Source organism: Orbicella faveolata, unplaced genomic scaffold, assembly GCF_042242905.1.
Source record: "Orbicella faveolata isolate gen_17 unplaced genomic scaffold, um_ofav_v1 contig_13, whole genome shotgun sequence".
NCBI classification, from domain to species: Eukaryota; Metazoa; Cnidaria; class Anthozoa; order Scleractinia; family Merulinidae; genus Orbicella; species Orbicella faveolata.
Window position 1 is genome coordinate 17,929,880 of NW_028301540.1, and position 15,616 is coordinate 17,945,495.

The 15,616-nt window shown below is 39.0% G+C and overlaps 2 protein-coding genes across 2 annotated transcripts; one reads left to right on the top strand and one right to left on the bottom strand.

The window, feature by feature from the left end:
* Nucleotides 1-487: 487 nt before the first annotated feature.
* Nucleotides 488-2,087, top strand: LOC110054925 (uncharacterized). The gene is made up of 2 exons (XM_020761335.2): nucleotides 488-823; nucleotides 1,191-2,087. Exons 1-2 carry the CDS (start codon nucleotides 556-558, stop codon nucleotides 1,583-1,585), a joined length of 663 nt encoding a protein of 220 aa, XP_020616994.1. The 5' UTR covers nucleotides 488-555; the 3' UTR covers nucleotides 1,586-2,087.
* Nucleotides 2,078-4,079, bottom strand: LOC110055027 (uncharacterized). The gene is made up of 3 exons (XM_089284918.1): nucleotides 3,879-4,079; nucleotides 3,374-3,435; nucleotides 2,078-2,391 (listed from the first exon to the last, which is right to left on the bottom strand). The coding sequence occupies exons 1-3, from the start codon at nucleotides 3,947-3,949 to the stop codon at nucleotides 2,201-2,203; spliced, it is 324 nt and encodes a 107-aa protein (XP_089141044.1). The 5' UTR covers nucleotides 3,950-4,079; the 3' UTR covers nucleotides 2,078-2,200.
* Nucleotides 4,080-15,616: the final 11,537 nt, after the last annotated feature.

The following is a 15,616-nucleotide window of genomic DNA, read 5'->3' on the forward strand; positions in this document are numbered from 1 at the left end:
TTTTAAGAGCCTCATTACCGCGCTTTTTCGATGAATAAAGGTAGCTGGTTGTTGTCGAACCTTGGCTTTGTTTTTTAGTCAAAGAAGAAATAATTAACCCCTCGTCAAATCCGAACAGTGTGATCACAGTAACTCTTATTGGTCAAACTAGAAAAATACCGCCCGGGCAATCAAGGAATAAAAGCGCATTGTAAACTGAACATTTAAACTGATGAGAGAAATTCCACTTCATTATACTTAATTAATCATTCTTGATTGGCTTGGTGGAGCTGAGTTATTTCTTTACTCCGCAATGGTCCTATGGCATGACGCCATTTAGACCTTGTGCCCCAAGTATAGGAAACTTGAGTGCGAGAATCTTCAATACCTGTCGGTTAACAGGTTATCGACCAATAGGATGGGCCCGACTGACGTAAAACATCTCAACCCCTGTAATTAGTAACGTCTGCTTAAGACAGGCCGTAATCCGATCAGAAACAATATACCGATCCAGTCAGTCACTAATTCGTGTCCGCTCGTGTGGTAATACAAAAGGAACGAGGGCCGACATTAACGATGCAAAATTCGATTTCTTTTTCTATTGAATCGATTATTTCCAGGATAGATCCTCCGAAACAAAAAGAGGATGAGAACAAGGCGAGTCTAGGGATTCCAAGCCGCGGGCCACTGAGTGCCATGCAGAATTTGGTAGAGCTCACACCACGGGGCATTGACTTCAATTATTTGGAGGAGACCGTCCCAGCATCTGAAATGGCGCGAGAAAAATTGGACAAACATTTTCACGGAGAAAACGTAATGGACCACCCTACTACTTTGCCATCAAGTAAGTCTCATATTTACAATTTTGTGTTCTAAAAACTGGCACCGGTTAATTAAATTCAAGTTCTAAAGGAATGTAGGCGCCGCAATAACAGAAAGTAAGCTTTTAACTTTTAGAATGTCATCGTTTGTTAAGATTGATCTTTGAAAACGTTTTGCAAGCAATAAGGCAGTGTGACAACCAAATGCCGTGTTATTACGTTCTGTGTTACCTTGCCTTTAATACTCCAGAAAGAGGCGATTACTTTCGGAAGCAGCTAACAAGTTGTTACGTTTGGTCAAGTCATTCTCTGTAGCTAACCTAAGTAGTGTTTTATAACATTAGTTGAACGCAACAAACTGAAACATATTTGTTGTTTATTGTAAACCAGGAGAGGGAGGCCAAGCCAGTCCAAACTCGCTCAGTGAAAGTGATGATCTAGAGGACGAACAAGGAGATCAAAATTCCGACTCCGAGGGAGGAACCAAATCGAGACGTAAAAGAACAGCTTTTACCAGCCAGCAACTCCTAGAACTTGAACGAGAATTTCACACAAAAAAATATCTTTCATTAGAGGAAAGATCGCAGATTGCGAGGACATTAAAGCTTAGTGAAGTTCAAGTGAAAATTTGGTTTCAGAACAGACGCGCAAAATGGAAGCGAGTAAGGACGCTCGGTGGAGTTCAAGTTCACGGCAACAGGAAGCTTCATGCTCCTAAACTTGTTGTCCCAATTCCAATCCATGTGAACAGATACGGATCAAAGAACCAACTTTACATTTCATGAAAAAAAATATATTTATTGTCGTAATGAGGGATGATCAAGGAGGCAGTTTTTGACTGGCAATTCATGACTTGGAAATGTCTTAGTGTCGGTGACAAGAGTCAGTACTAAAAGAGTAATGCTGACTTTTATGAACGTACTTTCTGTTCAACGGTTTTGTTCAGGTTGTTCTTATGAAGTGGATCTTCAAATGATATGATAGATTTGTCCTTTGAAATGGACTGATATGAGCGGAATTACCGTGACAAGAAAGGATATTGATAAACAGCAAGTCATGGGATCTACATGAAGCAAAACACCGCTTCAATCAATTCTGTTATCTTCGAGTGCCTCACACTTCGTCTTGACTCTTTATAAACGCAACTTAAAATGGCAGAATATTTACATCTTCAGTGATGTCTTATCAAAATCCCACATTCTTAAGAAAAGCATTAAAGAATTATAGGAAATACAGCCTTGTCGTTAACGCCATACAGGAATTACAAATACACAGAGTTTGCTTGAATCCTGGCTGTGTATTTTTGCTCTGTCTTTTTCGCACCTCTGTCGCCAGCGTGTCTACATTTTAATACTCAGGGAACCTTGCGGCAACTGTTGAGGGTGTGAATTTAACATCTTTTAATAAGCAGTAATTCCTTTGAATCTAGAACTAATCTGGCACTTCACACCTGAAGAAACTAAAACGGTGGGGTTTCTAACCATAAAATATTTAAAAAATCGAGTCGAAACAACGGTGATGAGTGGAACGATAGCTGTGAAGGTCGATGTTTTATGCTGTTTCATGTAATTGAAGCAGTCGGATGTGTCACCTAGGGAAATAAAAATAATAATTTTAAGAGGTTACTGAAAGTAGACAAAACCTGGCTGTGCTTGGTCGGCGAGCAGACTTTTTTATTGTATGAATTTCTTAGGATATGTGCCTTCGGATTTGGAGTTTAAAAAGGTTGCTGGGTTCAAGAATATTATGTTGAAAGTTCCATGATTTCTACAGCTAACGGGATCCAAACAATGTCGAAGAATTTAAATTAATCACTTTGCGACTACTGCAAGCTCGTAAATAAAGATCTGGTCACCGAACTGATGTGAAGAGAAAGGTCACTGTAGTGTTTAATTTGTTAAAATTAAACGGAATATGAAAGCACCACACGTTTCCTTTTATGTCAATTGACAGAAGATGTCTCGAATGGTTCTCTCGAGCGGTGCAACTATATAAACTCGGTGGCTTCGTGAATGGTTAGCAAGTCTCTTTAAACATGACATATACTTGATTCAACTGGCTTGCTCTTCAGATCTTGTAAAAATAAAATTAATATTCAATTTTTTGGTTTTAAAAAGCTTTCAACTTCGCGTTTGTGGCATGATACATACACGTGTGAAGTTTGTGACCGAAACTCGACCGTTCGCGCACGGCACTCGACTATCTATATATTCTGACAAAGTGAACTTGGTATTACGAAAAACATCAATTTTAAATCATATGTAAAACTTTCAATCTATCCTCCAAGTCTTCTACAGATTATACTGATAGCTATGGGTGGCAAGGTATTTCTTGTCTGAGGCTCCAAGCAATGCAGAGTCACATCATAAAAAGACATGATTTAAATGTGTACCTGTAAAGCAAAAACTACAGCATTGACTCGTTCTACTTACTTGCGAATGTATCTGAGAGATATTCCAAAAATAATAATTAATGCAGGAACTTACATAAATAGAGTACCGCTATTGTGAAACCTGTTTCAACTAACGATAATAACATGAAGAGTTTATCTGTTTTAGATTTTTGCATTGTACCTCTGCAGTTGAGATTTCTGCAGTGTATCTCTGTAGTTAAGTCCCTTCGAAATCCAAAGACCCTATAAACAGAGGAGGAGGAATCAGGAAGAATCGTAAAAATGAAAAAATGCAACGTTTTGATTAATGTTTCCCTTGTTTTTTTTTTCCTAAAAGCTTGTTAACCAGGCAAAGAAGCACAGCAAGGGTGGTAAACAGTCGCGTCCTCAGTATACAAACAAAACAAGAGGCAACGGAATCTTCGATGGGGCAACTAAAGCATGTCAAAATTTAAGTATGTTTTTCTAGAGAATCTTGCTCAGAAATTCGTGAAAAGAGTGTCTATGATGATGTTGTTTTTATAGCAAATCTACAGGCAAGGCCTTTGTTACCGGAAATTCGAAGCCCCCCTCTGTAACACCTAATGTGGATATGTGTTGAACAGATAAGAAGTGATAGGACATCTTCATTTCCTTTTCATTCAAAATCACGAGTTTAAACTGCACATGAAAAGAGTCGAACTTACATTATCAGGACGTTTTCCTTTCTTTGAGTGCTTATTATGTAAGGAGTATCCTGGCACATGCACTCATACATTCGTGGTAGATAATGTCAGCTCATATTAGAGGATCACGGTAGCTTTGTCACAGGATCTGCTGTTCATGAATATAATCCTTATAGCATCACCTTGAGTTAGCAAACCTCATCAGAGGAAGTCTACTCTAAATTCTTTAGGCTTCGTGTTTTGGCGAGCCTTGGCAGACATATTTAATCAGATTTTCGCCTACCTTTGGCGATAATTAATGACATCTGTCAAATTTGATTAATTACAGCGGCACCTTTTAAAGAGGGTTTGTTTGGTTTTAAATAACCCTTAGGAAATCGAATGCTATTGGTAGATTTTCGGATTAGGAAATAGATCTCTTTCGTTCTGTGCGTTCTAAAAAGGTTGCAACATTTTGCAGCCATTAAAACGACACTGATTCACGAATATAAAAAGAGACAAGTTGTAAAAATCAAACATAGCGTATGAAAAGTTCCTGGGAAACATCACGCTCCACCGCTAGTGTCAAAATGCTGATTAATGCTTTTCAATGTCGCCAGTAATGCTTTATTATTCATGCTGTTCTTATGAGAGTAGCCACTTGCTTAACCTCAACCGACTCGCGGCTGGGCTAAGGCAACAGCAAGACCCAGCAAAGTAAGTGAATTATTTCCCGACGTTTTCCTTGTTGCTGTTTTGTTTACCCCCGATCAAACAGTAAAACGTGTTTGGAAACAGAGCAAACAGTAATTTCAGAACAATTCTTTCGCAAACTTTGTCACCTTAGTTTGAAAGCTTATTAGTCCAGGCAGACCCGCAGGCGCCGGCTACTCTGCTGTACGATATTTCACACTTTCAGCGACAGACGAAAAATACTGTTAACTGTTACCGGAATAAATGGTTTATTTTTGCAGACGTTTTGTCACGCCTGATCAGTAATTTGCCATATTAATTTGTAAACCCATACATAATTATTTTATCGAGTCCATCACAAAGGAATAACATTTAACCTTTCGATGTAGCTGTGAGTACAGGGTATCGCAGGATAAAAACAATAAATCGATTTCCGTCTACACATTCAGTATATGATCCTCTCAAAAACCACGAGCTTTATTTATTTAACAACAAGCGTTATTTTCCCCCTTCCGGGATTGTATAGAAAATGAGGAGTATAGCAAATGAAGAGTATGGAAAATGAGGAGTATGGAAAATGAGGAGACTGCAAAGTCAGGAGTGTGGAAAATAAGGACTATGGAAAATAAGGACTATGGAAATTAAAGAGTCTGGAAAATGAGGGGTGTGGAAAATGAAGAGTATAGAAAATAAGCACAATAAGGAGTATAAAAAATAAAGAGTATGGAAAATGAGGACTGTGCAAAATGACGAGAGTGGAAAATGAGGAGTGTCGAAAATGAGGAATGTGGAAAATAAGGAGTGTGGAAAATGAGGAGTGTGGAAAATCAGGAGTGCGGAAAGTGAGGAGTATGGAAAATGAGGAGTATGGAAAATGAGGAGTCTGGAAAATGAGGAGTCTGGATAATGAGGAGTATGGAAAATGAGGAGTCTGGATAATGAGGAGTGTAGAAAGTGAGGCGTGTAAAAAATGAGGAGTGTGGAAAGTGAGGAGTATGGAAAATAAGGAGTGTGGAAAATCAGTGTGGAAAATGAGGAGTATGGAAAATGAGGAGTGTGAAAAATAAGGGGTGTGGAAAGTGAGGAGTAGGGAAAATAACGAGTATGGAAAATGAGGAGTGTGGAAAACGAAAAGTATGGAAAATGAGGAGTGTGGAAAACGAAAAGTATGGAAAATGAGGAGTGTGGAAAATGAGGAGTGTGGAAAATGAGGAGTGTGGAAAATGAGGAGTGTGGAAAGTGAGGAGTATGGAAAATGAGGAGTATGGAAAATGAGGAGTGTGAAAAATAAGGAGTGTCAAAAATAACAAGTATGGAAAATGAGGAGTGTGGAAAATGAAAAGTATGGAAAATGAGGAGTGTGGAAAACGAAAAGTATGGAAAATGAGGAGTGTGGAAAACGAAAAGTATGGAAAATGAGGAGTGTGGAAAATGAGGAGTGTGGAAAATGAGGAGTGTGGAAAGTGAGGAGTATGGAAAATGAGGAGTATGGAAAATGAGGAGTGTGAAAAATAACGAGTGTCAAAAATAACGAGTATGGAAAATGAGGAGTGTGGAAAATGAAAAGTATGGAAAATGAGGAGTGTGGAAAATGAGGAGTGTGGAAAGTGAGGAGTATGGAAAATGAGGAGTGTGGAAAATGAGGAGTGTGAAAAATAAGGAGTGTGAAAAATAATGAGTATGGAAAATGAGGAGTGTGGAAAATGAGGAGTGTGGAAAATGAGGAGTGTGGAAAATGAGGAGTGTGGAAAATGAGGAGTGTGGAAAGTGAGGAGTATGGAAAATGAGGAGTATGGAAAATGAGGAGTGTGAAAAATAAGGAGTGTCAAAAATAACAAGTATGGAAAATGAGGAGTGTGGAAAAATGAAAAGTATGGAAAATGAGGAGTGTGAAAAACGAAAAGTATGGAAAATGAGGAGTGTGGAAAACGAAAAGTATGGAAAATGAGGAGTGTGGAAAATGAGGAGTGTGGAAAATGAGGAGTGTGGAAAATGAGGAGTGTGGAAAATGAGGAGTGTGGAAAGTGAGGAGTATGGAAAATGAGGAGTATGGAAAATGAGGAGTGTGAAAAATAACGAGTGTCAAAAATAACGAGTATGGAAAATGAGGAGTGTGGAAAACGAAAAGTATGGAAAATGAGGAGTGTGGAAAACGAAAAGTATGGAAAATGAGGAGTGTGGAAAATGAGGAGTGTGGAAAATGAGGAGTGTGGAAAATGAGGAGTGTGGAAAGTGAGGAGTATGGAAAATGAGGAGTATGGAAAATGAGGAGTGTGAAAAATAAGGAGTGTCAAAAATAACAAGTATGGAAAATGAGGAGTGTGGAAAATGAAAAGTATGGAAAATGAGGAGTGTGGAAAACGAAAAGTATGGAAAATGAGGAGTGTGGAAAATGAGGAGTGTGGAAAATGAGGAGTGTGGAAAATGAGGAGTGTGGAAAATGAGGAGTGTGGAAAATGAGGAGTGTGGAAAGTGAGGAGTATGGAAAATGAGGAGTATGGAAAATGAGGAGTGTGAAAAATAACGAGTGTCAAAAATAACGAGTATGGAAAATGAGGAGTGTGGAAAATGAAAAGTATGGAAAATGAGGAGTGTGGAAAATGAGGAGTGTGGAAAGTGAGGAGTATGGAAAATGAGGAGTGTGGAAAATGAGGAGTGTGAAAAATAAGGAGTGTGAAAAATAATGAGTATGGAAAATGAGGAGTGTGGAAAATGAGGAGTGTGGAAAATGAGGAGTGTGGAAAATGAGGAGTGTGGAAAATGAGGAGTGTGGAAAGTGAGGAGTATGGAAAATGAGGAGTATGGAAAATGAGGAGTGTGAAAAATAAGGAGTGTCAAAAATAACAAGTATGGAAAATGAGGAGTGTGGAAAAATGAAAAGTATGGAAAATGAGGAGTGTGGAAAACGAAAAGTATGGAAAATGAGGAGTGTGGAAAACGAAAAGTATGGAAAATGAGGAGTGTGGAAAATGAGGAGTGTGGAAAATGAGGAGTGTGGAAAATGAGGAGTGTGGAAAATGAGGAGTGTGGAAAACGAAAAGTATGGAAAATGAGGAGTGTGGAAAACGAAAAGTATGGAAAATGAGGAGTGTGGAAAATGAGGAGTGTGGAAAATGAGGAGTGTGGAAAATGAGGAGTGTGGAAAGTGAGGAGTATGGAAAATGAGGAGTATGGAAAATGAGGAGTGTGAAAAATAACGAGTGTCAAAAATAACGAGTATGGAAAATGAGGAGTGTGGAAAATGAAAAGTATGGAAAATGAGGAGTGTGGAAAATGAGGAGTGTGGAAAGTGAGGAGTATGGAAAATGAGGAGTGTGGAAAATGAGGAGTGTGAAAAATAAGGAGTGTGAAAAATAATGAGTATGGAAAATGAGGAGTGTGGAAAATGAGGAGTGTGGAAAATGAGGAGTGTGGAAAATGAGGAGTGTGGAAAATGAGGAGTGTGGAAAGTGAGGAGTATGGAAAATGAGGAGTATGGAAAATGAGGAGTGTGAAAAATAAGGAGTGTCAAAAATAACAAGTATGGAAAATGAGGAGTGTGGAAAAATGAAAAGTATGGAAAATGAGGAGTGTGGAAAACGAAAAGTATGGAAAATGAGGAGTGTGGAAAACCAAAAGTATGGAAAATGAGGAGTGTGGAAAACCAAAAGTATGGAAAATGAGGAGTGTGGAAAATGAGGAGTGTGGAAAATGAGGAGTGTGGAAAGTGAGGAGTATGGAAAATGAGGAGTATGGAAAATGAGGAGTGTGAAAAATAACGAGTGTCAAAAATAACGAGTATGGAAAATGAGGAGTGTGGAAAATGAAAAGTATGGAAAATGAGGAGTGTGGAAAATGAGGAGTGTGGAAAGTGAGGAGTATGGAAAATGAGGAGTGTGGAAAATGAGGAGTGTGAAAAATAAGGAGTGTGAAAAATAATGAGTATGGAAAATGAGGAGTGTGGAAAATGAGGAGTGTGGAAAATGAGGAGTGTGGAAAATGAGGAGTGTGGAAAATGAGGAGTGTGGAAAGTGAGGAGTATGGAAAATGAGGAGTATGGAAAATGAGGAGTGTGAAAAATAAGGAGTGTCAAAAATAACAAGTATGGAAAATGAGGAGTGTGGAAAAATGAAAAGTATGGAAAATGAGGAGTGTGGAAAACGAAAAGTATGGAAAATGAGGAGTGTGGAAAACGAAAAGTATGGAAAATGAGGAGTGTGGAAAATGAGGAGTGTGGAAAATGAGGAGTGTGGAAAATGAGGAGTGTGGAAAGTGAGGAGTATGGAAAATGAGGAGTATGGAAAATGAGGAGTGTGAAAAATAACGAGTGTCAAAAATAACGAGTATGGAAAATGAGGAGTGTGGAAAACGAAAAGTATGGAAAATGAGGAGTGTGGAAAACGAAAAGTATGGAAAATGAGGAGTGTGGAAAATGAGGAGTGTGGAAAATGAGGAGTGTGGAAAATGAGGAGTGTGGAAAGTGAGGAGTATGGAAAATGAGGAGTATGGAAAATGAGGAGTGTCAAAAATAAGGAGTGTCAAAAATAACAAGTATGGAAAATGAGGAGTGTGGAAAATGAAAAGTATGGAAAATGAGGAGTGTGGAAAACGAAAAGTATGGAAAATGAGGAGTGTGGAAAACGAAAAGTATGGAAAATGAGGAGTGTGGAAAATGAGGAGTGTGGAAAATGAGGAGTGTGGAAAATGAGGAGTGTGGAAAGTGAGGAGTATGGAAAATGAGGAGTATGGAAAATGAGTGTGAAAAATAACGAGTGTCAAAAATAACGAGTATGGAAAATGAGGAGTGTGGAAAATGAAAAGTATGGAAAATGAGGAGTGTGGAAAATGAGGAGTGTGGAAAGTGAGGAGTATGGAAAATGAGGAGTGTGGAAAATGAGGAGTGTGAAAAATAAGGAGTGTGAAAAATAATGAGTATGGAAAATGAGGAGTGTGGAAAATGAGGAGTGTGGAAAATGAGGAGTGTGGAAAATGAGGAGTGTGGAAAATGAGGAGTGTGGAAAGTGAGGAGTATGGAAAATGAGGAGTATGGAAAATGAGGAGTGTGAAAAATAAGGAGTGTCAAAAATAACAAGTATGGAAAATGAGGAGTGTGGAAAAATGAAAAGTATGGAAAATGAGGAGTGTGAAAAACGAAAAGTATGGAAAATGAGGAGTGTGGAAAACGAAAAGTATGGAAAATGAGGAGTGTGGAAAATGAGGAGTGTGGAAAATGAGGAGTGTGGAAAATGAGGAGTGTGGAAAATGAGGAGTGTGGAAAGTGAGGAGTATGGAAAATGAGGAGTATGGAAAATGAGGAGTGTGAAAAATAACGAGTGTCAAAAATAACGAGTATGGAAAATGAGGAGTGTGGAAAATGAAAAGTATGGAAAATGAGGAGTGTGGAAAATGAGGAGTGTGGAAAGTGAGGAGTATGGAAAATGAGGAGTGTGGAAAACGAAAAGTATGGAAAATGAGGAGTGTGGAAAATGAGGAGTGTGGAAAATGAGGAGTGTGGAAAATGAGGAGTGTGGAAAATGAGGAGTGTGGAAAGTGAGGAGTATGGAAAATGAGGAGTATGGAAAATGAGGAGTGTGAAAAATAAGGAGTGTCAAAAATAACAAGTATGGAAAATGAGGAGTGTGGAAAATGAAAAGTATGGAAAATGAGGAGTGTGGAAAACGAAAAGTATGGAAAATGAGGAGTGTGGAAAACGAAAAGTATGGAAAATGAGGAGTGTGGAAAATGAGGAGTGTGGAAAATGAGGAGTGTGGAAAATGAGGAGTGTGGAAAGTGAGGAGTATGGAAAATGAGGAGTATGGAAAATGAGGAGTGTGAAAAATAACGAGTGTCAAAAATAACGAGTATGGAAAATGAGGAGTGTGGAAAATGAAAAGTATGGAAAATGAGGAGTGTGGAAAATGAGGAGTGTGGAAAGTGAGGAGTATGGAAAATGAGGAGTGTGGAAAATGAGGAGTGTGAAAAATAAGGAGTGTGAAAAATAATGAGTATGGAAAATGAGGAGTGTGGAAAATGAAAAGTATGGAAAATGAGGAGTGTGGAAAACGAAAAGTATGGAAAATGAGAAGTCTGGAAAATGAGGAGTATGGAAAATAATGAGTATGGAAAGTGAAGACTGTGGAAAATAAAGAGTGTGGAGAACGAGGAGTATGAAAAGTAAGGAGTGTGGAAAATGAGGAGTGTGGCAAATAAGGAGTGTGGAAAACGAGGAGTGTGGAAAATATGGAGTGTCGAAAATGAGGAATGTGGAAAATGAGGAGTGTGGAAAGTGAGGAGTGTGGAAAATCAGTAGTGCGGAAAGTGAGGAGTATGGAAAATAAGGAGTGTGGAAAATGAGGACTATGGAAACTGAGGAGTGTGGAAAATGAGCAGTGTAGAAAGTGAGGCATGTAAAAAATAAGGAGTGTGGAAAATGAGGAGTGTAGAAAGTGAGGTGTATGGAAAATGAGGAGTATGAAAAGTGAGGAGTATAGAAAATGAGGAGTATGGAAAATGAGGAGTATGGAAAATGAGCAGTGTGGAAAGTGAGGTGTATGGACAATGAGGAGTGTGGAAAATGAGGAGTACGGAAAATAAGGAGTGTGGAAAATGAGGAGTATGGAAAATGAGGAGTATGGAAAATGAGGAGTATGGAAAATGAGGGGTGTGGAAAATGAGGAGTGTGCAAAATGATATGGAAAATGAGGAGTGTGGAAAATGAGGGGTGTACAAAATGAGGAGTGTGGAAAATGAGGAGTATGGAAAATAAGGAGTGTGGAAAGTGAAGAGTGTGGAAAATGAGGAGTGTAAAAAATGAGGAGTATGAAAAATGACGAGTGTGGAAAATAAGGAGTGTAGAAAATGAGGGGTATGGAAAACGAGTAGTATGGAAAATGGGGAGTATGGAAAGTGAGGAGTAAGGAAAATGAGGAGTATGGAAAATGAGGAGTATAGAAAATGAGGAGTATAGAAAATGAGGAGTGTGAAAAGTAAGGAGTGTGAAAAGTGAGGACTGTGGAAAATAAGGAATATAGAAAATGAGAAGTGTGCAAAAAATGAGGAGTGTGGAAAATGAGGAGTGTGGAAACTGAGGAGTGTGGAAAATGAGGAGTATGGAAAATAATGAGTATGGAAAGTGAAGACTGTGGAAAATAAGGAGTGTGGAGAACAAGGAGTATGAAAAGTAAGGAGTGTGGAAAATGAGGAGTGTGGCAAATAAGGAGTGTGGAAAACGAGGAGTGTGGAAAATGTGGAGTGTCAAAAATGAGGAATGTGGAAAATGAGGAGTGTGGAAAATCAGCAGTGCGGAAAGTGAGGAGTATGGAAAATGAGGAGTGTGGTAAATGAGGAGTGTGGTAAATGAGGACTATGGAAACTGAGGACTATGGAAACTGAGGACTATGGAAACTGAGGAGTGTGGAAAATGAGCAGTGTAGAAAGTGAGGCATGTAAAAAATAAGGAGTGTGGAAAATGAGGAGTGTGGAAAGTGAGGTGTATGGAAAATGAGGAGTATGGAAAGTGAGGAGTATAGAAAATGAGGAGTATGGAAAATGAGGAGTATGGAAAATGAGCAGTGTGGAAAGTGAGGTGTATGGACAATAAGGAGTGTGGAAAATGAGGAGTATGGAAAATAAGGAGTATGGAAAATGAAGGGTGTGCAAAATGAGGAGTGTGCAAAATGAGGAGTATGGAAAATGAGGAGTGTGGAAAATGAGGAATATGGAAAATGAGGAGTGTGGAAAATGAGGAGTATGGAAAATGAGGAGTGTGGAAAGTGAGGAGTATGGAAAATGAGGAGTGTGGAAAATCAGGCGTGTGGAAAGTGAAGAGTGTGGAAAATGAGGAGTGTAAAAAATGAGGAGTATGAAAAATGACGAGTCTGGAAAATAAGGAGTGTAGAAAATGAGGGGTATGAAAAACGAGTAGTATGGAAAATGGGGAGTATGAAAATGGTCAGTATGGAAAGTGAGGAGTAAGGAAAATGAGGAGTATGGAAAATGAGGAGTATGGAAAATGAGGAGTGTGGAAAGTAAGGAGTGTGAAAAGTGGGGACTGTGGAAAATAAGGAATATAGAAAATGAGAGGTGTGCAAAAAATGAGGAGTGTGGAAAACGAGGAGTGTGGAAAATGAGGAGTGTGGAAAGTGAGGAGTGTGGAAAATGCCGAATGAGAAAAATAAGGAGTGTGGATAATGAGGAGTATGGGAAATGAGGAGTATGGAACATGAGGAGTGTGAAAAATGAGCAGTGTGGAAAATGAAGAGTATGGAAAATGAGGAGTATGGAAAATGAGGAGTATGGAAAATGAGGAGTGTCAAAATGAGGAGCATGGAAAGTGAGGAGTATGGAAAATGAGGAGTATGGAAAATGAGGAGTATGGAAAATGAGGAGTGTGGAAAATGAGGAGTGTGGAAAGTAACGAGTGTGAAAAGTGAGGAGTGTGGAAAATAAGGAATATGGAAAATGAGGAGTGTGGAAAATGACGAGTATGGAAAATGAGGAGTATTGAAAATAAGGAGTGTGAAAAGTGAGGAGTGTGGAAAGTAACGAGTGTGAAAAGTGAGGAGTGTGGAAAATAAGGAATATGGAAAATGAGGAGTGTGGAAAATGACGAGTATGGAAACTGAGGAGTGTGAAAAATAAGGAGTGTGGAAAGTGAGGAGTAGGGAAAATAACGAGTATGGAAAATGAGGAGTGTGGAAAATGAAAAGTTTGGAAAATGAGAAGTATGGAAAATAATGAGTATGGAAAGTGAAGACTGTGAAAAATAAGGAGTGTGGAAAACGAGGAGTATAAAAAGTAAGGAGTGTGGAAAATGAGGAGTGTGGAAAATAAGGAGTGTGGAAAATGAGGAGTGTCGAAAATAAGGAATGTGGAAATAAGGAGTGTGGAAAATGAGGAGTGTGGAAAATCAGGAGTGCGGAAAGTGAGGAGTATGGATAATGAGGAGTATGGAAACTGAGGAGTGTGGAAAATAAGGAGTCTGGATAATGAGGAGTGTAGAAAGTGAGGCAGGTAAAAAATAAGGAGGGTGGAAAATTAGGAATGTGAAATATGAGGAGTGTGGAAAATGAGGAGTGTGGAAAGTGAGGTGTATGGAAAATGAGGAGTATGGAAAGTGAGGAGTATAGGAAATGAGGAGTATGGAAAATGAGGAGTTAGAAAAATGAGGAGTATGGAAAATGAGCAGTGTGGAAAGTGAGGTGTATGGAAAATAAGGAGTGTGGAAAATGAGGAGTATGGAAAATGAAGAGTATGGAAAATGAGGAGTGTGGAAAGTGAGGAGTATGGAAAATGAGGACTGTAGAAAATGAGGAGCGTGGAAAGTGAAGAGTGTGGAAAATAAGGAGTGTAAAAAATGAGGAGTATGGAAAATGAGGAGTGTGGAAAATAAGGAGTGTGGAAAATGAGGAGTATGGAAAACGAGTAGTATGGAAAATAAGGAGTGTGAAAATGAGGAGTATGGAAAGTGAGGAGTATGGAAAATAAGGAGTATCGAAAATGAGAAGTATGGAAAATGAGCAGTGTGGAGAGTGAGTTGTATGGAAAATGAGGAGTGTGGCAAATGAGGAGTATAGAAAATAAGGAGTGTGGAAAATAAGGAGTGTGGAAAATGAGGAGTATGGAAAATGAGGAGTGTGGAAAATGAGGAGTATGGAACATGAGGAGGGTAAAAAATGAGGAGTGTGGAAAATAGGGAGTGTGGAAAATGAGGAGTGTGGAAAATGAGGAGTATGGAAAATGAGGAGTATGGAAAATGAGGAGTGTGAAAATGAGGAGCATGGAAAGTGAAGAGTATGGAAAATGAGGAGTGAGGAAAATGAGGAGTGTGGAAAGTAAGGAGTTTGAAAAGTGAGGAGTGTGGAAAATAAGGAATATGGAAAATGAGGAGTGTGGAAAATGACAAGTATGGAAAATAAGGAGTATGGAAAATGAGGAGTGTGAAAAATAAGGAGTGTTGAAAGTGAAGAGTAGGGAAAATAACGAGTATGGAAAATGAGGAGTGTGGAAAATGAAAAGTATAGAAAATCAGGAGTGTGGAAAATGATGAGTATAGGAAATAATGAGTTTGGAAAGTGAAGACTGTGGAAAATAAGGAGTGTGGAAAACGAGGAGTATGAAAAGTAAGGAGTGTGGAAAATGAGGGGTGTGGAAAATAAGGAGTGTGGAAAATGAGGAGTGTCGAAAATGAGGAATGTGGAAAATGAGGAGTGTGGAAAATGAGGAGTGTGGAAAGTGAGGAGTGTGGAAAATCAGGAGTGCGGAAAGTGAGGAGTATGGAAAATGAGGAGTGTGGAAAATGAGGAGTCTGGATAATGAGGAGTGTAGAAAGGGAGGCACGTAAAAAATAAGGAGTGTGGAAAGTGAGGTGTATGGAAAATGAGGAGTATGGAAAGTAAGGAGTATAGAAAATAAGGAGTATGGAAAATGAGGAATTAGGAAAATGAGGAGTATGGAAAATGAGGAGTATGGAAAATGAGGAGTATGGAAACTGAGGAGTGTGGAAAATGAGGAGTCTGGATAATGAGGAGTGTGGAAAATGAGGAGTATGGAAAATGAGGAGTATGGAACATGAGGAGTGTGGAAAATGAGAGTATGGAAAATGAGTGTAGAAAATAAGATTGAAAATGGGAGTTTGGAGAATGAGGAGTATGGAAACTGAGGAGTGTGGAAAATGAGGAGTCTGGATAATGAGGAGTGTGGAAAATGAGGAGTATGGAAAATGAGGAGTATGGAACATGAGGAGTGTGGAAAATGAGAGTATGGAAAATGAGTGTAGAAAATAAGATTGAAAATGGGAGTTTGGAGAATGAGGAGTATGGAAAATGAGGAGTGTGGAAAATGAGGAGTGCGGAAAATGAGGAGTGTAGAAAATGAGGAGAGTAGTATATAGGGGATTACACAAATAACGTTTCGCAGAGGGAGAAGTATTTCCCTGTTTTTCAATCCCCAGCTTAAGTCCGAACCTCACAAGCTCGGTTCGGTTAAACCAGGGGGCTGCAAACGGGGAAATGCTGAGTCCCTCTTTGAAACATTATTTGTGTAATCCCCTATATACTACTTACAACAAAGGAGGAGCATAATTGGAAACAAGCGAGCCCGCTGTTATA

What these genes read in the sequence shown, in the direction of transcription:
- LOC110055027 (XM_089284918.1), bottom strand. Translation starts at nt 3,949, where the DNA reads ATGTATGAGTGCATGTGCCAGGATACTCCTTACATAATAAGCACTCAA. An exon ending in AAGGAAAACGTCCTGATAAT is followed by an intron (nt 3,436 to 3,878) that starts GTAAGTTCGACT and finishes CTCTGTTTATAG; the next exon opens with GGTCTTTGGATTTCGAAGGG. An exon ending in CAGAAATCTCAACTGCAGAG is followed by an intron (nt 2,392 to 3,373) that starts GTACAATGCAAA and finishes TTATTTCCCTAG; the next exon opens with GTGACACATCCGACTGCTTC.
- LOC110054925 (XM_020761335.2), top strand. Translation starts at nt 556, where the DNA reads ATGCAAAATTCGATTTCTTTTTCTATTGAATCGATTATTTCCAGGATA. An exon ending in CCCTACTACTTTGCCATCAA is followed by an intron (nt 824 to 1,190) that starts GTAAGTCTCATA and finishes ATTGTAAACCAG; the next exon opens with GAGAGGGAGGCCAAGCCAGT.